At 38.8% G+C, this 23965-nt stretch overlaps 1 protein-coding gene across 1 annotated transcript in view; it reads right to left on the bottom strand.

Moving 5' to 3' along the window:
* PATJ (PATJ crumbs cell polarity complex component) overlaps positions 1-23965 on the bottom strand; it is a 155816-nt gene that overhangs the window by 97159 nt on the left and 34692 nt on the right. The window contains exons 17-22 of the mRNA XM_074906085.1: positions 21903-22088; positions 20074-20187; positions 5622-5828; positions 4625-4744; positions 1337-1705; positions 85-205 (exon numbers count right to left, since the gene is read on the bottom strand). Coding sequence (XP_074762186.1) covers positions 85-205; positions 1337-1705; positions 4625-4744; positions 5622-5828; positions 20074-20187; positions 21903-22088 — 1117 coding nt within the window. The remainder of the gene's footprint in view (positions 1-84; positions 206-1336; positions 1706-4624; positions 4745-5621; positions 5829-20073; positions 20188-21902; positions 22089-23965) is intronic.

A 23965-nucleotide genomic window follows, 5' to 3' on the forward strand; every position in this document is an offset into this window, starting at 1 on the left:
ATCATTTAAAAGAATTTGTTTTAGTATAAAATTTAATTTGTAAATATGAAATTTTAAGATAAAAGAAAAAAACTTCTTACGAACCTAAATCCATCTTGTTTTCTGCTCCTGACTGGGTAGTTTCAGTATCAAATATGTCTTTTTGGTAGCCACTGTGTACTGTGGTTCCAGAAAATACTGAACTTGTACTACCATTTTCTTCACACTTCACAGACAAGGAAAAAAGTAATTAAAGTTAGAAAGCAACGGTATCAACTTGCACAGAGGTATTTGACATAAACATTGATTTTTACACAAACATTCACATTTTCTCAACTACAATTATATTTATTCAGAAAACTATGAAATACTAACTTCTCATTTATGCTCTATATTAAGAAGAGGCATGAAAAATGTTATGTGCAATTACAACATAAAGCAACTCTATCTTTCTACTTGCCTGTAATCCAGACAAGAAGTTCTTTACTCTGGCTCCTTTGCTGGTTTTGGGCAGCAAATGTATATGTTTAATATTGTGCACTCTGGTATAAAACTGTCACTAGAAGCTGCATTTTAGCCTGTTTATGTACAGAGTGCATAAAGGGACAAGCCAAACAAAACCTGAAGTTATCGGTGGCTGTGATATTAAATCCTTTTCCACTTCATTTTTTTCATATTTTTGCATACAACTTGGAAGCTGGTGCATGGAAGCCTGATATTATCATTTTTTTGTTTTGCAAGTGAATGAACAAAGACTCAGAAAAAAAATAATTCTCATGATACCTGAGGAGGACCTATAAATAAGAGTTTTGCAATTTACCTGGAGATGTCTCCTCCTAGTCCTTCATCCACCAGTATGCTTGTTACAATTGCTTCTGCCATATCATTTTTCGCTCAACTGCACTATCATCTGGCTCAAGGAACGGATTTGGATTAAAAATAATGAGGAAAAGAGGGAGCTCCTTTCACTGACATTGCTGAAGCTCCTGGACTATTAAAACTACCAAGTGACATTCTGCTTCTACTGACATGCACCACATTAGTACAGCTTGCAAAAAAGTATTGAGCTCACAAGTCAGGGATGGGAAGGAAAGACAATACAAGTATAGGATGCCTGTAAATACACCAACCACAGCACATGTCTTATTTGAGCAGTTAAATATACAAACACTAAGTAAGCAAAAGAACCTTCCAAAATGTACAAAAGGATAGATCTGTGTCTGTTAGAGGTACCCAGATCTCATCTAGTAATTAAAACTCTAGAAAGACTCCTTACAGAGTTCAGGTCTGGAATATGCCTTGAAGTATGGGTCCCATGGTCAGGGTACAGCACCGAGACCAACACAGCATTCCTTACCATTTGATTTTTATTGAATGGATATTCCAGGGACTGTTTTGGACTTAAGTTAACACTGGACCTTAAGTCTTGTATTTCAGTAGTGTCAAGTTGCTTTGCCCATCGTTCTGTATCGAGGTTCCTCTCTGAAGTAGCCTTCTGTCCATGTGATGCATTATATTTCAAGAAGTCTGAATCTTCATATTCATCATCCACCAACATTTCGTGTTCTTCATCTGTTTCTTCTGTTCTGGGTTTCAGAAATTCATGCATCTCCCAGGACTCCTTCTCATACTCACTGTTGTTCTGAGAAAGCTGAAACGACCTTCCCAAGTCCAAACTTGGTTCATCAACAAGTTCTTCTTTAAAAGGTGTTTCATCTCTGAAACCCTGCAGAAAACATTACAGAAATATAGATTTTACATTATGTTTCTTGCTAACTCTTTTAAAACTATGTTTTATGTTAGGTCCACATTAAAAGTACATTCTGATTTTTAAAGTGAAAATCTTCCACCCTTTGCAGAAAATACACTCTCTGACTTAATGATTTTAACACCAAAAGTAGACATTGCCATTATTTTCTTTAAAAATAAAGAAATTTAAGATGTACAGCTTAGATATTGCTTCAGCCAATAAGAATAACCAATCTGGACAGAAGTTAGGGAATGAGAACTATTAAATAACACTAAGAAACCTACAAGAAAAAGTATATATAAATCCAGCCAAAGTGTCTCTGTGCTCCAGAAATATCTGCTATCGCTTTATGAATGCATGTACATCTCTTACAATACCATCAGCTAAACAAAAAACAACCTGAGCTTGCTTATACAACAGTATCAGCCATAAAAAAAACCAAACCAAACCAAAACAAAACCAAACCACAAAACCAAACCCAAAAGCCACACTCCTTTGTCCCTCCCTTGGGTACTCCATACAATATTTTAACCTGGGGGAGAGGGGAAATGGATGACCCACATCCTCAGAGAAAAAAAAAAAAAAAAAAAAAAAAAAGTAATTGTTCATTATCTGATACCCTTATGTTTTAAATAGAAAAGTGTTCAACTTTCTACTGAATTCAAACCACAGAGCAACAATCGAAAAAACCCAAGCAACAAAACCTAAAGAAAAGGTATTAAAAACCATTCTCAAAGATCTTACTCAGTGGTTCTTTTTCTAGGATTTGTTGTGTGCCTCCCCAGTTTCCAAGCTCAATGCTTCTCCCAAAGTGAACAGGGTGCTCATGGGGTGAGTCTGCAGAGGCATCTCTGAAATTTTATACCTTGCACCGCTACCAGAAAGCTTTTCCTCTCTTTTCTTCAGGCCATCAAGTATGTATGCCCAAACTCGAAACCAACCTACAGATTCAGGGGTCCTCAATCAAAATGTTTTTCCTTCTGCTTCCCACCCCTTCCCAGATTCCCCAAGGTACTTCATTATTTCTGACCTTTACTGTCAGAATCCTATTTTGTTAGGTTGGTACAAATGCAGAAGAAAAAAAACCCAGACTCTGCCAAAAATGTTTGCATAGTTCAAATGAGAGGCAAGAGAAAAAACAAGAGACAGGCAAGAGCATAAGGAAACAAGGCAATAATACTAGCTGGCACAAAAGCAGAACATGAGCAATCTAGAAATTAGCACTTTTTAATAAGCATTAAATGTTCCTTTAATCTACTTGATCTGTGTACCTCAATCTCAAAAAATACCCAGTCTGAAGAGATTCTAATTCTCTCCATCTTTACTTCATTTCATTTCACTTTGCTTCTGCAGCATCATTCTCCAAACACTTCTGTAAGAGGCACCAACTTCACCGTTTTGTAAAACAGTTGACTTAGCTCAGAACCACCCAGCGATTTGTATTACCACCCCCTGATACAGCACTTAGGTATGTATAATCACAGACTGCTGCACTGCAGTAGCAGACGCTACCAATGGAATAGGGAATACTGCAAACATGACAGTAAAGTCTACTGTTGTAGCATATAAAATCTTCAAGGTTTTTTTGTGGTTTTTTTTTTTTTTTTTTTTTTTTTAAAGTCAGCTTTGTCAGCACTATGCTAGTGCATAGGAGTGGAAGCCATCATGACACACTACACTTGGCTCTTATATGGGCAGGTAGGATAATAAATGGATAGAAATTTTTTACTAAGCTCTAAGCTACTATCAGTGCTGTCATACATAAGGTAAAACAAAATACAAGCAAATATCTCTGCATTTATTCTGTGCAAATTGATCATTCCAGTTTCTATATTCAGCAGGACTTTAAGATAAAATACTTTATTTAAAAATACTTACTAATATTAGTTTTATTTAGGAAGCAAATAAATAATCTGAGCTGGCAGAGAACTAATTGCTCTGCCAGGAACCCTTCCTATGCATCTGGAAAACAACCACCTTCATTTTACATCATGAAAATCAGTAAATATCACGTCCAAGCTAATTTCTCCATAGTATACCTACATCTTCCCTGTAATACTGCTCCTTTTGGTGGTTCTAATATGCCATTTCAGCATTAAAGATATGTTTGTATCCAGAGTCAAGTATACATATTTAGCAACAAGAAAATCTAGAATTTATTTTTATTACTGTGTTGCAGTTCTGGATGATCCTTTACGTATTGTCTTTTCTGATCTAAAAAGAATGCTTTTACCAAGGTAAATTAATAAAAATTTGGCAAGGCATTTGAGAACAGATGAAAATTTGAAAATACTCACATCTCTGTCACCCTACACAGGTCAGTATTGCAATATTATTGCCTACCATCCTGGTATCTGAATTTCTGACTATCTTTAGTGCCTCATCCTCCCATAATAAACAGAATTATTTCTCAGAAAATAAGAAAAATTGAGGAAGAGAGCAAAGAAGTAACTCAAGACACGCAAGAAGTCTATGAAGAAGAATAAATTTCAAGTTTGCCTTATACATTAGACTCCTTTTTTTTTGTTTTGCTTCATTATAATAAAAAGTGTTCTGCTTCCATACCTTACTTCCTCCTCAAAGGTGAACAAACTACTTACGATTACTAATAACGTAGCATTCCTATTTCATATCCAAGGTAACCCAAGGTATTTTAATGGCATAGTAAATTTGATACGACAGTCTGGGAACTGCATTGGTAAGTGCTATGCATATGCTTAGTGTTCACAATACAATTAGCATACAGTTAACTATTGGAGTCTTTTACAGAGGGAATCCAGCCTGAAGTCCATCTGACACTTAAGTCTTATGTGAAGGACATGCCACTTTCTTCACTTTAAAACACAATTTCCTGTCTGTATAAACTTAAGCTGAACCAAAATAGTAATGAAATACCTGTGGTGCTTCAAGTATCAGGGAGAAATTAATATTATCTATTGCTTCTGCAGATCCAGGGCTGGTTTTAATGTTGCTGGAATCGACACTGTGCATATTCTCCTCCTCTTTGCTTTCTCCCTAAGAAAGGCAATCAAAATGATGTTAGGAAAATAAGCAAAATTTCCCATATTTTTCAGTAAACTAAAAGGGAGAGGAAAAACTAGCCATTAGAAAGGTGACAGAATTCTAAAAAAGGGAAATCATAAATGGAGAAGATGAAGACAACAGCTTTTATTCTTAAGATGTTAGTACAGATAGAGTAAAAAATAGAGATGCATAAGAACAACAAATACAAGGATATGAACAATGAAATATCCCTTTTTCAAAAAGGAAAGAATATCTTTAACAGCCTTCCTACATTCCTATTTCACCACTCCTCTACCACTTTGAATTACAAGCACTTTCTATTAGATGGTGCTTTAATTAATTTTGCCTGGGTGCCCTTGATGAACAATACTGCAGTGTTCTCAAGTAAACTACTGTCTGTTCCAAAGCCCTGATTCTAGAAAAAGGAAATTCTACTTGAATTTACAGTCTTGACTTCAAACAGATTAAGTTTCTTTGATGTCAGTGGAGCTCAAGCAAGCACTTAGCAGTGTCTTAAAGTGAAATGAACTTCAGCACATATTTAACTGATTTGCTGAATTGCTCAAACCATCTTACACCTATGCATAGGGCCGGGGTGCAGAGGTTTGCCCAGACATGTGTTTGGATTCCATCTGGATGTTCTTTCAGGAGAAACTTGCTGGTCTTCCAGTCAGACCTTTTGGATATTGAGCTGCCCATTTGCCAGCTAGCCAAAATTTCTGGACATGTCAAGGTATGTGCATAGCAACTTAGTCACCTTCCACACGCATACATACGTCTACCCTGAATTTCTTCCCCCAACAGCAACCCAATCGACACATGTCACAGAATCAAATGGAAAAAAAATAAATAAATCAGTCCTTACCACCAAAGGCTTGCAGATTCCAAGGGAAACTTTACCCGGAGGTACAGATTTCAACACTTCCACCGCCTCTGCTAAAGTGGCACTGTCCAAATATGTCTGATTTACAAACATCAAGCGGTCACCGGGTAAAAGCTTGCCCCCACGTTCAGCTACTCCGCCTGCCACCAAAGAGCTGATCACAATGGCTGTTCTTGTTGGATCTAAGGGATCCTGGGGAAAAAAAAAAAAGAAAAAAAAACCCAAAAAAGTCAAATCCCCCAGAAGCTGATGTTTATTTTGAGTATGTAAAGAACACTTAAGCACATTCATCATCTAATGCTACAGAACTGAAGCTTGCTGAGACCTTCAAAAGGACTGTCTACTAATACTGCCAAGGCTTACAGTTTACAAAATGAAAGGTTTGCAGTAGGAAGATATTCCGTCACTTGCCTAATCTATTAAGAAATTTTAAGATCCGAAAGCTGACTGATACCCTGCCTGCCCTCTTACATACACAGAAACGGCCAGGCCAACCTGCAAATAGAAAAACAACACTGGCACTCTTCCACAAGCCTCCATGCAGCCTGTTACGTGCTAATGTTACATAAAATAAGCATTCTGCATGCCATTTAAGAGCTTCATAGCAGCAAAATTAATGTTAAATCATTCCAAGATTAGAAATCTAATTAAAAATATCAAGTTAAAATTAAAAATCAAACCCAAAACATTCAAGAAATAGCAATATACCTTTGCTATATTACTGCAGTGTTCCTGCTTTGTCAAATCTGCATGACAACTCGTAAAAGACATTTTCTTCACCCATGAAGCCTCCTTAACAGACAATACAGGGGACACCAACAGAAGAGTAACTAAGATTATTACTAAAGACAGGGAACACAGGTGTACACAGAGGAATGTGAAATAGAAAATATTATACACATTGGAGAGGCTATAAGCTGATGCAAAGATATTCACTTAATTTTTTTTCCAGCATTAGCCTTTGTGTTGTGCCATGTACCATTACTATCACACATTCTGCCATTTAAAAATTAATCCTCAATCCAATAAAATGATCATAAGTAATTATACAGTGGCAGAAAGATACACAAAACAAATTTATGGGGTTTTTTTTGTTTCCTTGTTTTTTTTTTTTTAAGATTAGAATTAGCCTTTCTCCCCCTTGCTAAGGGCTCATAAAGTTCAGAAACGCTCCTTGTATGCACTGGGTCTTCAAATGCATAATCATGTATTATTTTTCCCTCAGGACTTGCATCTTATTCAGGGCATGGGAGGAATAATAAAAAAAAAAAAAAAAGGCAAAATTCAAATCACAAAGACCACCATGAATTCAGCACCTCAGTGTTAATTTGAAAACAGGAATGCTTTTTTAACTCTTTATTTTTATATGACTATACATTGCTTTCCAAGGGAACACGATGGGGGCTTTTTTAAGGTATGTGCAAATATATGAGGCAATGAATGTAATCTCTGTAAATGGCTGAAATTAAGAGTTCGGCAGGAAGAGCCATGCTGAAGCTGAATTGAAGTAAACACATATTAGTAATAATTCTCTCCTGTTCTACTGCTTAATCCTGCCATTTCATAATCTTCCCAAACACCGAGTATCCGCATTGTACAGAAGAGGCTTCCTTGCGAGTATCATGTCTTGATAATCACGCCCAGCAACCTCCCTCTGCTGTGCGATGGTGTTCTGCCTACTGAGCCCGTGCCAATATGCCTGGGCTGTCCGACTGTTTATGCTCAAACCTGCCTCACACAATGCCGAGGGGAAAGGATTTCAGTTGTTTCAAATAGCAGGTTACCCGCATTCTGCATACACTTTGGAAATTTTTAGAAACAAAACAAACCCAAATGCAGGAGGTCCAGAAGAAGAATCCAAAGGATTCCGAGATGTAAAAAAAGAGATGTTTTGCTTTAAGAATGTTGAATTTTGAAAATGTAAAGTTATTGCTGCCCTTTGAGTAGGGAGTCAGCCCTGCCCTGCCCCTTCCAACAAACCATGTGCCTAACCATCCTCATGACAGCTGACCACAGAACAAATACATTTTTACACAGACTTTTGTGATGCTCTTAATTTTTGAGTTTGCTCCAATGCAAAATAAAAAAATAACCTTTTGGACTTCTTTGCAAAACCAGGATTGTGTTGAGACAGCCATTTTCAAGCAAGTAAGGCACCGTTCACATTAGGAAGGCTTTGCTAATAGAACTAAACCAGCAAGTTTTCCTATCACAGGCTCATCTTGCCATGGCAGGCAAGGTTTATGCTGGTTCCCTAAATGGGTGAATGCTCTCTCAGCAAAACTACACCTTTGCTGATGCAACAGCTTTTATAGTATGACTTTTGCTGGCTTAGCTATATTGATAAAAAATGAACAAAACAAAACCAGCACTCATCCTTACTGATGCAGATAAGCTGACAAAAATTTGCGAGTGAATGACTGGCCCAATGAATTATGGTGCTGGCTGAGAATGCGGGAGAACCAGGTTCAAATCCCTGCTCTGTCTGATCCAAAGCTGCTCTTTTTTGGGTTTCAGATCAGAACCACTTAAGTAGGACATGGGAATCTCACCATTAGCTTCTTCTATGCAGATATTCAAGGTCAGTGGCCTAACTACCATATTTCTGATGAGAAACAGTCCTGCTTCAACTTAAGTTTTCACTGAAATAAAAACATTTTTGGCTTCAATAAATCATGATGTTTTGGTAAGAAATAATTTAGCTGAAAGTGTTCCAACCAGCTCTGATCCTCATGCTGAAAATGAACACTGAGTTCCTGCAAACTTGTGCAGTTCCCATGCAGTAAAGTTTGTGGTTACCCTCACTGCTTCACAACATGCATGAGCATAAGCTGCGTATTGGAATTGCTTCCTGAAGAGCAGCAGCAGAAATCTTCTTAAAAAAGGGGCCCATATTAAAAACCATTGATCAGGCAAATACAAAACAGGGGTTGTAATTACACTGCTGTTTTCAAGCAGAGGGAGCTATTGTACAGGAAGAGAAGAGCAATATAAACTACACAGTGACAGGGCTAAGCCTGTAACGTGAGCAGTGATATAAAACCTGGAGTGTTTGTTACCGGTGACCGTGAATCGCAATGCGATTGCCACGAGGAATGCAACAAAAGCCACACGTGAAGACAAAGACCTACTGAATTTCAAGGTATAATCATCAATACATATTCTCTGTAATTTAACATGAGGGTGATTGTAACTGTGGATTGCACCGTGCTTTTCTCATCAAAACAAAAGGAACAATGTTTTTTCGAAACCTTGCCTTATGATTTACACTCAACCCCAAATGCACTCTAAAGAAAAACACCTGCTAAAACAAGACAGCAAACACTGAATTCACATTCACATCTTGTAAACAGTGATTACAACTGGACTGCGTGGGTTGCTGCCTTGTTTTTAACAGAAAGCAGTGCTAGCAGCAGGCTAAAAACCAGATTCTTACCTTCTATACTAACTGTAAAAGGCAACTTCACTCCCACAGTGCCCTGATGGACTCTGGGGCCACATCCATGTTAACAGACCAGCTAGAGCCATATGAGGTTACTAAACAGCATTAACCCCTACTGCACACCTACCCTAAGACTTTTGATTCATTTTACTTGGCTCACATTAAGCCAGATAATAGTGATTTTTAGTCACTAACAGTCAGGACTGGATTTCAGTCTGCTTTAAAGCAAAAGGTTCATTTACTCGGATGTTGTTTACAGGCTGGGAAGAAACTCTCTCCCCAAACTCAGAGCTAAGATGTTGCTGTAATGGTACTCGGCTGGAATACAGAAGTGACTCAACTTCAATAGTTCAAGAAATTATTACATGACTTGCATTACAGCAGAGGGAGTGTGCACAGGACAGCCCCATGCAATGTGGTCATCTTAAAATGGGCATGAACTGCCTGGGTACATTTAAAGATGAACTTTTAACTTCAGTTTACTGAAGGATTCCTTTACACAAATGAATCATTTATGAACAATAAGGAAAGGAATCGGACCGCAAAGTAAGGCTATCAGGAGACAAACGTCCTTAACTCACAAGCACTGACACAAATTCTTTTTTAAAAAAAGAATTACATCTAAAAAAGTTCACCACTCGTATAAACGATGAAAGCTGACCACTGCCATGCACCAGCAGCAGTGCAGGATGCTGGCCTCCAGGTAACCCTTTGAGGAACTAGTATGTTGTAGCTGTTGTCTTTTCCTTTGTGCTCGAGCCAGCCATAGAGTATATGAACTTGTGTAAAATAGTCACAATTTATTCATACTTAGCACACCATATATTTAACTACACTGAACCATAGGTTTTCCCTTCCCCCCCTACTGCTCCTCATCAAAATCCACAAACGTTTCCTGGAGTCCAGGTGTCAAATTTTTCTTCTTATTTTCAGAGCCTCATTTGTTCTGGATTCATTTAGCAGTGCAGAGTCAAGCAGGGGCCACTGCAGTTGCTGCCTCTGGGATCCCTGGATTCGGAGCAGCATGAAGCCTCTTAAAAACCTGAGCTCTGCTAAAATGTTAAGAGTCCCAGGAGCACTGAGTTAACAGTCATACGGGCAACGCTGCTGCAGCGTGTAACTTCACCACAGCTTCAAGTGAGGGATTCGAACTTGCCATGGGCACCAAAGATTCACACTGAAGTTCGCTAGCAGAGGTCCTTAGGAAGCAAATCTGGAAGTATAACCAATACAGCTTACCTCTGGCCACCACACTGGAAAATTAAAACAACCGACTGACTCTTTCCCCGACCTTACCAGCATGTGAGGTTTCTGCAGCTGCCAAGAGAGGGCACTCCAGGCCAGCCCAGCTCCCGCACTGCCGGAGGCGTTTCATGCTCTGACAAGTCCATCCCCATCTGTCCAGCCCCCAGCTCCAGCAGAGCCCTCGCTATGCGCTGAGGATGAGGAGCAGTCTCTCCAGGCAGTAGACTGTCGCTATAACTCGATTGGATGTAAGCAGCTACCACGTTTTCTGGGGTTTTGTTTGTGTTTTCCTTTTTTGAAGGCTCATATGAAAATGTAAGACAAAGCTGCGGGTGACTGACATTTACTGTGCAAAGTCACTCTCACTTAGTTACAGGCTATATTAGTTTTGGCACCACTTAAGATCTAAATTCAGCTAGCCTGACTTCCTAGAATATTTTAGCTTTCTTCAAGCAACAAACTGCCTGCTACCACAAAAACACTCCTCTGAAAACAGACATCAAAAATAGCATAGCAAAGGATCCCAAAAGAAACAGTTTGAAACTTTTTTCCCTGTACCCATTTTGATTTATCTGAACAATTTTACAAGTGCCAATTTGTATACTGCAGGTTTTTGCGAGAGAGCCAAAACAAACACATGTTAGAGCTCAGAGGTCAGAGCAACTCAGCTTCATTACATTTTGCATGGGACCACTTCCAGGTCTAACATACATATCCATATTTAAAACTCTTCAGTTTGCAAGTGAATAAGATACCAGACTGAAAGAGTCTTAAACACAATGCTGTAGCATGCTGTACAAGGAACATACATTCGTCAACACTGAAAAGGACCAAATGCATTTTATGTTGGCCTTACTATTATGTAGAACAAAGGCAGAACTGTGCGTGAAGTAATTTACCTGTATGCGCAGTGAAATTACTCAAAATAGTCTATTGCACTCTCATTTTGTGAATCGTTGCCTTTGCAGAGCCACCCCCCACATACGCACCAACAATGCTAATCGGATGCAAGAGTCAAGAACAATAAACAACCTGCAGCCTTTCCAAAGGCACTAAGTACTTCCCCACAGAAGGGGAAGAGGAGTCACCTGTGAGTAAGGCCCAATTCTGTCCTTAAGGTGGCCTCAGTTTAGGACTGAGACTCAAGGTCCAAACCTTTTGTTCGTTCACCTCAACATATTTACAGGAGCTGGTGTAGGAGTTGCCAACGGTACTCTAAAGCCTGAAAAAACATCCCTGAGAAAGTCCACAACTAGTTTTTGTTAGATCCATTGCACAGCCAACCAGACTGAAATTCAAAGCGTTTAAGACTTGCTTCTGTCTCTTCCACTCATATTAGATTGCAGTCAGCAGGACTACTTAGGAAGACAACTACACAACGCACAGCCTCTGGCTGTACCAAAGAAATAAACTGCAGGCTGATGTGCTGAAATAATACAAACTTAAATACAGAATGGTATTCAAGGAGGAACGCTGAACTTTTCTGTGATGTAAGGGAAAGCACTGGAAATAAAACATAAGTATTTATTGATCTGCAGTGAGGGAATAAAGCAATGAATTTCAGAAGGTCTAGTGTGCAGCCAGCATTAATCAAAACTCCTGTTGTGGAAAATGTCAGCAAAGAAACAGGAATCCACAGAGGAAGAAAAAAACATAAACAAAACACACAGAGCCACACCCAAAGGAGAAGAGAGAACAGCAAAATAAGAGTAGGTGGCACAATGGGTTTCCCACACTGGGCTTTCATCATCTGCGATCTGAAATCCCATCAGTCTTCTACAGCAAGAATGAACATGGTGGCCAGCAATTACTCAAACCCGCGTAGGTCTGGCAGAGCTGGCAAGCGCTACGCAGGCAGCGCTCATCTGCTGCGGAAGAGGGATATGCAGCAGATAGTTGGGGACGAAAGTGCCTCCAGGGAATGATCAAAAGGAAAAAGATCTTACACACTACTGCTATTCTCAAATAATAAGATCAAAAGATAGGGACTGACTATGGTAGTTTTGAAAGTGTCACCGTGCAGTGGGCTCAGGTGCATGTCACTATCTTTTAATTTATCAAACTTCTCTATCAACCTATGGTTTCATCCGCCTTTCATATTTGCTCTCAACAGAGCTAAAGTCACAGGGATTACATTCATTAGACTCTCTTAATATCTTATACTTTCAGACTATCCAGCTCCAGAAAAAACACACTGAATGCTGACTACAGGGAAAAGCCACAGAGATAAGAAAAAAAAAACCCCTGAACTCATAAGGAAATGGAGGAAAGCCACTGTGTGATGAGATAAAAGAAGGGATAAGAGATGTGTGGGAATAAAGAAGAAAATACCAACGAGCCAAGGGAAAAAGTATAAATGGTATCACCTAACATAACCTACAGCCAGTGGTCTTATTGCACATTCTGAGTCTGATAAGCTTTCAAATTCAAATAATCCCCGAACTAAAAATTCACCAAGACAGCCCAGCAAGCACTTCCACCAGTTAGGTGTGCTGAGCTCAGCACAACATGTTAACAGTCTGTGGAAGCCCAGTATGTGTTTTCAAACAAACCAGAGCTCTCTGCACGAAGAACTTGCATCATAAACAGCAACCACATGAATTACGGAAGATTTGCTACAGAAAAAGCTGCAAAAAGAAAAGGGGGGGGGAGACAGGACAGGCTGTTTTTTGCAACAAGGATCTGCAAACAGTGACTTGGCCTGAAGAAGACCTGCAACAGTATGGATGGTGGAGAAGACAGAAAATGAGGCAAAAAGGTTGCTGAGAATTTTAAGGCTACTGCAAAACGCAGTGAGAACAGACAGAAAAACTCCAAGTGCAATAGTACTATTTGCATTTGGGGAGCAGCATCCTCCAGAAGGGTGAGGTATTAAGAAAACAAAATACCTCATAACTTCCCTGAGTTTTCAGAATTCTTCAGGCTTATCCATCAGCACCAACACATACCTCAAACCTCATCGGTTCAGAACAACAGATTTGAAGCTGTCTGGATCGAGCCTTTACACGCCCATTGCTCCATCATCTCCACATGCTCTCTGAAAGACTAGCGCAGCTTTTAGGTAAGCAGCACTCATTTGCACAGTTTCCTCTAGTCTCATCTACATTATCTTAGCCTTGCTGAGATTTGCCAAGTGTTTTAACAGAAAATCTAGCTACAGTTTTGTCCCTTTAAATTCTCGCCTTCTCTTGCAGGCAGAAGACATCTGTGGAATAATAATGAATTTCTTTGGTTTGGGGTTTTTTGTTTTTATTAAAAGCTATTCTTCCTAGCAGGAAATGAAAAAGAACAACCAGATTGTAGAATTTGGGGGAATAGGGAAAACATTTCTAAAGGTTAATAATAATACTGCTTAGCATTTATTTTAAGGATATGCGACAAACCAAAGAAAAACAGATGTTCTCAGTAATGCTCCAGTTTCTCTGCAAACTCAGGTATTGTCCAGAGCACTGGCTGTTGCAGCTCACGTAAGACAGGAGGGCTGTCCCCAGGACACGCCACTCCACTCTGCACATGAGATTCCTTCCCAACTTCTCACTTAGAGGCAGAGTGATGCCCCCCCGCCCAGCCCAGCGTCAGGGCATACTCAAGCCCTAACGTGACGTCCTGCATCCAGCTTCCCTACCTCAGCAAGCTATTCCTGTGTATCTGTCTGTATCTCATGCTGAGATACACAGTCTCTTTGATTTCTTATTAAAGTGGTTTCTGGTCTCCCAATGCTTTTAGTACTGCTGCACTGAGGTTTTGGAAACCACTAATCACGAACGCCCTAGAAACTTTACCAGGAATGTGCTCAATTGCATTCACCAGCTCTTCGGTCCTGAAAAGTAGTATTTAAGCTGAACTCCAAGAGAATTTTTCAAAAAGCTATATTGAATTCAATTCATGACACACTATTAAGAATTATTTTCCAAATGAAGCAGCTTAATATGATTTAAAGGATGCAGAACTTTCCCATAGGGGGAGAGAAGCAAATCCTCCGTGAGATGAGTACCAACACAGTTGGTACTGAGGCTTATAGAACTTTGATGTTAATGAATGTGGATGGGTTGTAGAGATGGGAGAAAAGCTGCCTTTATCAGTTTTCCCAGTACCAAGCTGATAGCCATTGTAAAACTGCTTTTTAATACAGCTGTGGAGCTTTTGCCAGTAAGCCACAGGTTTCCATCACATGATCAGGTGAAAATGTGCTTAACAAGGACGTGAATATGGTTCTTTGTTCATAACAAACTTATCACAAGACAGACAAAGCTCAAATTATCACAAGAGGGCAAACATTTAGCCAGCAACATGTCAAAGCATTCCAGCCCCGCATCTCTCTGTTGAACTGTCCAAGAAAGAAGAAAAATATCATCTAGTTGAATACCAACATTTACAAATAAGAAGTCAGTTTGCTTTTTTGTAACTCTACATCTGGAGCCTGTTTGTTTGGGGCATAAAGAAAAAGAGGAAAGATATTTGGAGACGCTTAAATTGCTTCACTTCCTGCCGTGAATGACTATGCAGTGATTCTGTTATAAAAAAGAAAACAATTGTTTCCCATGCTCCCTGGGAGAAGGACGAAACGTAACCTGCTGAATGTGCAGAAAAAAAAAGACTGCAGTTCAACGGTAAGAAAAAAATTGCTAATGATAACCAAGATAAGCCCAGGAATAAGGCAGCTGTGGAGTTCCTACTGCTGGACTACAGTAAGAACCCCTTAGGCACTGACCCAGGCTGATGAAGGTGGGCACCCTTCATGCTGTTTCAGGTCTGAGTACGTGAAGTTCAGAACAAATGCCCGTTACTGCTTCTGGGGATGGGTAGATATTTACACCCACGTTGGCAAGGACCACTTGGAGGAGGTGAGTCCATGAGTTCCTACAGCCCCACGGGTCTGTAGGGCAGCTGGTACTGTGCAAAAGGGGCTGGAGAGAGGGGACTAACCTTTCCAGCACAGGGAGAAACAGCCTCTCACAGACATCCTAAGAGCTGTGTAAACCATCAACCCTCCCTAACCCAACCCTCACCCTCTCTAGTTTCACACACTTTGAAACAGTCACTTTAAAATACTCTGACTTCAAAGCACACTAAATTAAGCTCCACATAAAGTCCATTCAGCTTTTTGCTTAATTTGATAAAAGCTCATCAGACCATTCAAGTTACCTTCTGGTCAATACTGCCTCAAGAAATCTGCAATTCAGCTACCTGTGGTTTTTCCAGTATTTCTGTAAAACATTACTGACAGGATCTGTTGGCCTGCATGCATCACGTCTTTGGTAAACACTGTTTCAGGGCCAAAGAACCTTTTATATTATTGTGATCTCTTCTTTTTCTCTAGAGGTCTTCATCTTGTGTGACTTTTCTTTCCTCTTGCTCTAACACCCTGGGATCACTGTCATTTTTATACAGCATTTCTCCTCTATTTTAACCTGATGACATATCATGCCCCCTTCTTCCATTTAAATTTCTTTCTAAGAAAAAGGATTGGTCTCAATAACAATGGCTTAGCTCTTGACTTGCTGGCTAGGAGGTTTAGCTTCAGGCCAGACAAAGTTATTGTTAAGCTGGATACTTTCACGTCTATTGACAAAGAACAATAAATATGCTTACCGTAGCCCCTTGCATCACAGATGATCCCAAAGCACTCTACATGTACTAGGTCCCTCATTCACCATCAAAACATACTTGCCGCTAACTGTGCCAGCAACACTACATAAAAGTTAGTTAGGAGGTGAAAAAGAGAGCAACTCCTCCAAGTGAAATTACAAGGAAATTAAGGGAGGTAGAGTATATTACTTCACGGAGAAGTTGGCCAGAAGACCAAACAGCACACCTTTTTAATGGCCAAAAGGGGGGCAGGGGTCCCTGTTTAAGATAGAATCACCAGCAAGGCAAGGCTGCTCCTCAGGTCTCTGCTGAGCAGGATGCGTTATCAGCTGAAGGAAGCACACCACACACAGAGCCTATGGGCACGGCTGCTGCTGCCTCTCCTCCTGCAGGTTTTTCATCTGAGCATTATCAAGAAAAAGCAATGCCTAGCCTAAGAGCTTTGACAAGATCCCAAACCAGTGGTGACAATAGAAAAAATACATGGAAGATTTCATTTTAAGACTTCTTCAATGTTTCTTATTTAAATAAGACATTACACTAGGAGAAAAAAAGTCCAGTGAAACCAATCATTTCAAGAATACCCCATACACCTCCTCTCTCGCCTGGTATTGATCTTGCTAGCAGAGCAGCAGTCCCAAAGATTTTAGATTTCCTACCATATAATTACAAATTAGGACATTCAGCAAACGGTAAAAAAGATACATAGTGATCATGGGAAGCTGAACAGTATTCTATATAAATACAGTCCTGTTATAGCAAAGAGGTAAGTCTACTCTACTTCTCTAATGGTGTCCCAAAGTTTTAGGAATACATATACAGGCCTTCCAAGAGGACCTTATTAAAAAAAAAAAAAAAAAGAAGGCAGCTCTGTTTTAAGCATTTAAATCCCTAAAGACAGACAAAAGAAAACACAGGACAAAGTAGAAATACTATTGATTATGCATAATTGGTATAATTAATTTGTAATTAGTTCATGAAAATATATAGGCATTGGAATTATGCTTGTACATTTCTGGGAATATCCTGCAACTCACTTGGGATATGCTTATCATTTATTTGATAGATGAAACATTATTAGAAAGATAGCCCATTAAAAATTAATATACCAGGGTAATAATTTCTCGATCTCAGCATTCAGTTTTCTACGTAGTCAGATTCCTATTATACCTCACAAAGAGTTTTTATTAATACTGTTTTTCAGAGCGTGACTCAGGATTCGCAACATTTTAGACAACTGAGGTACAATATCCTTTACATCAAGTATGTAGTCAGTTTTGAAAAAAACCCAAATGACAAGTAGTATAAATCATATACCACAAGACTATTGATCACCACCTCTAATTCTGTAATCAGAATTAAGATGGAAAAGTAAAATGCCTTGCGCTTTAAAACAAATACCAAACAGAAACGGGAAGCAGTAGGAAGAAACTTCCACAGCACCGTAAAGCAGCCTGGTCTCTAACTGCTTAGCATTCTTCCACTTCTGCAGCCCATCTGGCATTGCTCACTGTCATAAATGAACACGTCTGTATGAGCTGGATTTCAGGGGTTCTTAAATACTGCAGATAACAGTCACCAGTCTCTCACAAGAAGCAACTGAAATGGGCTGGCATAGACTGGTAGTGCAGTAGCCTTTCAAAGATGTTATCATACCTTGATGTGGGGGCAAAGTAAGGTGGAATAATAGTGCACCACTGTTTGGGTTTTTTTTTTCTTGTAATGTTACTTCAGTATTCCTGCTTATCTTTCTGAAGTCCTACCAATATTTCTGAAGTGACATGTCAACCATCAGCTACAGAAATAATTTGATCTTTAAAACCCAGAATGCAGTCACATCACCTCCAAGTTGGGTACAATAACACCAAAGTTTCCTTAAACTTCTGTAACAGAGTCAGTCCTTATGTGTGGAATTATGAGCGCCACAAATAGATCTTCTGCTCAGAATCACCTCTTAAAAAGTATTTTCCTTTCCACCTTATCTCCATTAACACTAATGGGAGCCTAGAAACGATGGTTTCTCACTGATGCACCGACCCATGAAGCCAAGCCACTTGTCAATGACTATCTTCATTAAAAAAAAAAAAAAAAAAAAAAATCTAAAAAACCCCACCTCATGATTATTCAAAAAGAGCAAAATCAACAGTGGATATATAGTGAAGGTAGTGTCATTTGCCATTATAAGGCTTGAACCTTTTATTGCAAAACAGAGTATGTGCCTAAAAAAACAACTTTCATTTTTTAAAGAAGGGTAAAATTGCAAAAAGAAATGTAGAAAACAGAGTTAGGTCTCCAGGTCCTTTAAGCCACAATTAAACACTTCACTGTAATTTTGTGCTTCTCAGCAAATCTGCTTTAAGAATTCTAAACAGTCTCCCAGGAACCACATACTTTTTCTTCCCCGACTCCAATCTAGCATGGACAATTATTTATTTTCTTTGCCCTGCACTCAAGAATGTGATGGATGTATTTACATAAACATACACACAGTCACAGATATCTCTCTATAAAAATTAATCTGCAGATGATGAAAAGTGTAAAAGATCCGAGAGGCAAATCCCAAACAAAAGAGCATACTTTATACATAAATATCTTGAAATTATAAAGATCTGAGATTAAGTGGTTTACCACTCATTTAGAATTGATTAGAATGTATTTAAATTTAGCTGAAAGTACCACAACATTGCTCATGTATTTGCATCTGCGAATAAGTAAATAAAAAGCCTGTTATTAAAGCCTTCATTAATTCTGATTATATGAGAACTTAAAAGCAAATCTGTGTATTACTGCTCTGTAAAGACTCCTAGCAACTCTACAGTAAAGCTGGCACTGCAACACAACATGTGTCAGCGAAAATGACTAACAGGATCTATTTTCAGTAATCTTAAATCACACTGGTAAAATATAGAATTAACAGTTTTGCATAATACTTCCAATATTTTTTATTCTAATTCATTCCCAATTCATGCCTTATTGTATCAAAAAGTGAATTTTATACCACTAGACATTTATGCACAACAGTTGAACACATTTTATTAAACTGCAACGTTTAGGCAGTATTCAGATGTGATGTGTATATTATTATGAAAAGCGATCCAGCTATTTTATTTCCTTATAAATATGATGGCTAGAGGTTTAAAAATATGTCACGGTGACTAGAAACATGAAGAACATTTCATTCTGAGTAAAGATTTTGAAAGTTTCTATATATTTAATTGAAGCCAATATTCTGAAAGAAGGATTCATTAATTTTATTAGAATTTTCCCCCAATTAAAGACTTGTCAGTTGATTTTTAAGGAGTTTAACAATTAAGTATATAATCCTCCCTAAAATGGTTCTTCCTGGAGAAATCAAATTTTAAGCTACGAATGACTCCTGAAAGTCAACTTCCTCCCTGCTGCCCCTCACCCCCAAAATTCTGACTGTACGTCTGGCATACTGGTTTAATAGTTTAAGCAGAGAAGCGTAAGTGAAAAATCATTAACTAGGTTCTTTAATCTCTATTCTTATACTAATAAATTAATGTATTAAAGCAAATTTGTGTTTACAGAAACTTGAGTTGGCAACACCGAGTCATCTGTCAGCCCTGATGGTCCCTTTTGACTGTGAAGGACAGTCCTGGTAAAGCTCCCTCTGCAAACTCTACTTTTCATGGCTTTATTTGAAGCCTGAGTGAGTATTTCCATGGCTTGAGTGAAACCACAGATCACAGGCCAGCACGGGTCTATACTCCATTTATAAATGAAAGGCGATTTGAGGCAGTGAGGGGAGAAAAAGTAAAAGACTCATTAAATTTGGTACGTAGGAAATGATGTTCCAATACCTAAGAAAGTTTGCTTGCCACTCTCATAGTTAAAAAGTCATTCCAAGTTAAAACAAAATAAACCAAAACCCAACCTCTGCCCAGCACTCAGTTAGGAGGTGGAGTTTGATTCAAGATTTTGCACTTTATCATGTCCAATAATCAGACTAGTCTGGGACAAGCACTACACTATAATTCACAGAGTTGGCCTCAAAATAAATTACTTTTCCCTACACAGTTTCTAAGCCTAAATGCTAAGTCAGTTACCCAGTAATCAACATCACAAACAACTTTAAGGCACCATATAAGATAAAGGATCAAAGGGATTTTTAGTATTTAGTTATACAGAAAAGTATACCTGATAGTCTAAAATGCTGAATCCTAAACCATTTTTGTCCTTCTCCAGTTCAATAACCTTCACATCAGGAGACCATAATGCTAATTCCCCTTCCTCCTCAGGATTAATGTCTTCCTCAGGTTTCACCTGAAAAATAAAAGCTCTGGTTAAAACACTATTCTTTCAGTTCTTTACAAACACTATTCCTTCAATATTTTGATTAGTAATGGCTCATACAAGCCCTAAAATATGACCTTTGGTGGAATTACAACTTCATTAAACATTATGCATCCAGCTTTCTCCAGCTTGCTGCCTTGGATACTCCCCTGGGACTATGCCTACATGTCTTGAGCATCAGAGCCCAACCTGGCATACAAATACCCATGTACTAATCAAATTAGTTGTTATAATATTACTAACCTGCTACATGTTGATGAACTTCAGCTGTCCCATTAGATGCATAAAAGAAAAATAAATATCTTAGCATAAAAGATTTCACCACAGACAGCTAATAGAAAGACCAGATGATCAGGCACACCTGATACTTGTGGCATTAAATATGCAAACAAAAAAATTCTTACATTCTAACTATAAAAATAGTATCCAATTTGAAAAAGCAGCTTCTTTCACAATTTTTGTGCCAAGGTATAAAAGAAAGAGGTATAGTTACCCAATTTTGTTGAGTAAGGACAGCTTCACAAATACATCTGCCAAAAAGGCATCTTTTGTTGCCTAACTTAAAATGCGTGTTTTAACGTTACTGCTATTTCATCAATGCAATCTTTGCAAAGTTATCAATGTATGATGTCCCAAGAAAAAAAATAAAATCTTGTACCCATTTATTTCACACTGATTTAACTTTATTTCTTTGGACAAATATGCCTATTACACAGAGCACTGCCATGAGGCAAAATGAAGAAATTTTTCTTCTACACACTCTTTCTTGATACTTTTGACAAAAGAAAGCAGAAACATTGTGAGATTGCTCTAAGGAGAAGGCAACCTCTGTTCACACAGTATCACCTTATGGCAAAGATGTGCAACACAGAATGGACATGCAACCAGGATGTACATGGAAAATGTTCAGTAAAATGCAACATTAAAAAACACAGTGGAACAAGTGCTATTGCAACAGAAAGGGCCTTTTACAAAAAGGTATAATACTGTACACCTTATTCTTCCATGAAACAGCCACACTTCTTGTTTAACTCACCACCTTAGAGGAAATTAGATCAGAAAATCTCAGAAAAGATGAGAAGTCAAGGTGTAAATACTTTTTAGAAATAGGAACAACCATTACAAGTGTCGAGATTTAGTTTGAGACTTTAAAGCTTCTGCAATGGAAAGAAACATTAAGTTTCATTTTTTTCCAGTTCTATAAAAACCTACTCAGAACATGGAAGTAATCAGCTAATGGTGGCAAGGATGTGATTTAGTATAATTCAGAGCTCTCACTCACCTATTAAGTGTAAGAATGATGAATAGGATGTACACAGTCAGCATGCGAGCTCGGTGATTTACCTACCTTGTATTTATAGTACAATGAAGTTTCTCATGACCAACCTGTATAAACTGTAGTAAAAGTACCAGTGTTGCAAACATGAACTATCTTTCACTGAAACACCAGCTGTCCCTTATGAGCCCAAAGTGAATAGCCAAGGCAGCTTTATATGACAATTTAATACAAAACTGCCTCATATAACTGTATATTTTAGGAAATGTTATTTAAGACTGAAAAGTCGTCTGGATCGAACAGCAAAAGCAAAACAGAAACACTGTCTTTAAAAAGCTAAATCACTTTCTCAGAAACGCATGCACTTTTTCAAAAAGTTATTGTCCTTTTACACGACTGAATGACATGGGAAGTCTACCTTTTGTTCTGGAGGGGAAACTCTCACGGTGGGTTCATCCACAAGAGACTCGCTGCCATCATCCAAAAGTCGTCGGCAGCAAACCAGTGTAAATGGGGGTGGCACTTCTTTTAGAAAAGTGATTGCCTCTCGGCGTGATTTTCCATATAGCTGAACTCCATTTACCTACACAGAAGGGAAAAACACATATCCATGCTAAGATAATTAAAAGGATACCAACCAGATTCTTTTACTACTTTTTTTTTGCGTACGTCTTCTCCCAGCTGAATGTGGAAGTCTAACTTTACCTAGGGATTCTGGCAAACCTTGCAGTTTTATTAACATATGCTTCTGAAGTATACATACATTACTGTAAGACTTAAACTTCCATCTTCAAGATCTTGTGACTACTGACTGCTACACCACGTCTCTGCTCTCTTCAGCTTCCTCTAACTTGTTTTCTGCTCACTCCTTTTCCTAGCCTAAATCTTTCCTAGCATTGTTATTTCATTCTCACCCGTTTCTTTGTTGGGGATTTTTTTTTTAGCATGTGTTTGAATTTTAAAAAAAAAAAAATTTCAAAAATATTTTGGGAATACACAGATTTTGAGCTCTAATCAAAACCTTGAAGTTAGAACTAGCACATCTTTGTCAGTTGTTTAAAATGTAACAAAATGGTTGAAACTAAAATAGACCCTACAGAAGACATGTAAGAATGTTTATATAGTAAAAAATACAATTACAGTAAGCAATTAATCAGAGAACACTGACAAGGGTCAAAGCTTAACATCCCATAAGCTTTAGATCCTGAGTGACAACAGAAGAGCCCAAGGCACTGTTAATGGATGTTTTAAACCAGAGACTTGAAAAAAGAAAACAAAAAGAAGATGGAGGAGGAACGGAGGAGGAACGGAGGAGGAACGGAGGAGGAACGGAGGAGGAACGGAGGAGGAACGGAGGAGGAACGGAGGAGGAACGGAGGAGGAACGGAGGAGGAACGGAGGAGGAACGGAGGAGGAACGGAGGAGGAACGGAGGAGGAACGGAGGAGGAACGGAGGAGGAACGGAGGAGGAACGGAGGAGGAACGGAGGAGGAACGGAGGAGGAACGGAGGAGGAACGGAGGAGGAACGGAGGAGGAACGGAGGAGGAACGGAGGAGGAACGGAGGAGGAACGGAGGAGCATGTAAATAAATATACATGTACACACCCTGGCACTTGAGGCAGAACCTCACTTTATACTTCTGAGATCTCTTTGTTCTTTAGAGGGACTCAATCTTGTGCAAGACTACACAGCAATGTCACTTTAGCCACCATTTTCTTCCTGATCAACTCTTTTTCTTCCCAACTTTTTCCTTTGTGCTTTTTACAGTGTAAATAGAGCTTATACTGTGAGAAACACAGAGTTCCTCTCATGCCATAACCCAGCCAAGGAGAAAAATTCAAAATGGTGTAACCAGCCTCCAACATGGTAAGATGAACTGCTATGGGGTTTTTCTGTAAGAATTACAGCAACTGCTGAGCTATCAGGCTAATCCATTAGTTAATTATTTAAGCAGAAATATCTATGCGTAAGGATTTTTTAATGCATTGAGAGTGGCGATGTGGTGGAAAGTTACTGGCAGTTCTCAGCATACTGTGATTGATGGAAAAGAGCTACAGGAGGACCTGGGGACTCCCGTTTCTTCTTTTGCAGCTGCCAGAAATTGGCCTCTAAAAACGCAAGGTGCCCTACACCCCATTCATTCACCACACCGCTCCAGTTAGTTGTGCCATCAAATAGGAGCGAGTGAAATTGTGTAAGAAAACTAGAAGGACACAAGGAAGCAATTTACTCCTCAAAAAGAACACAATGAAATTAGCTAAAGTTGGGGGATGGGAGTGAGAAGAAAATACCGTGCTTTCTATCGTAATTCAAACACGTCATTAAAAATAATCAACGTTCAACCTCACTATATATTAAAAAAAAATTCCTTGCTGATCACATTTTAATCCCAACTGTATCAGGCCCAGGTAGAGCTGCTTGTTTGCAGAATGGGGTTGTCACTTTTTCCATTGCAAACC

This window comes from Athene noctua, chromosome 5, assembly GCF_965140245.1.
Source record: "Athene noctua chromosome 5, bAthNoc1.hap1.1, whole genome shotgun sequence".
Taxonomy (NCBI): domain Eukaryota; kingdom Metazoa; phylum Chordata; class Aves; order Strigiformes; family Strigidae; genus Athene; species Athene noctua.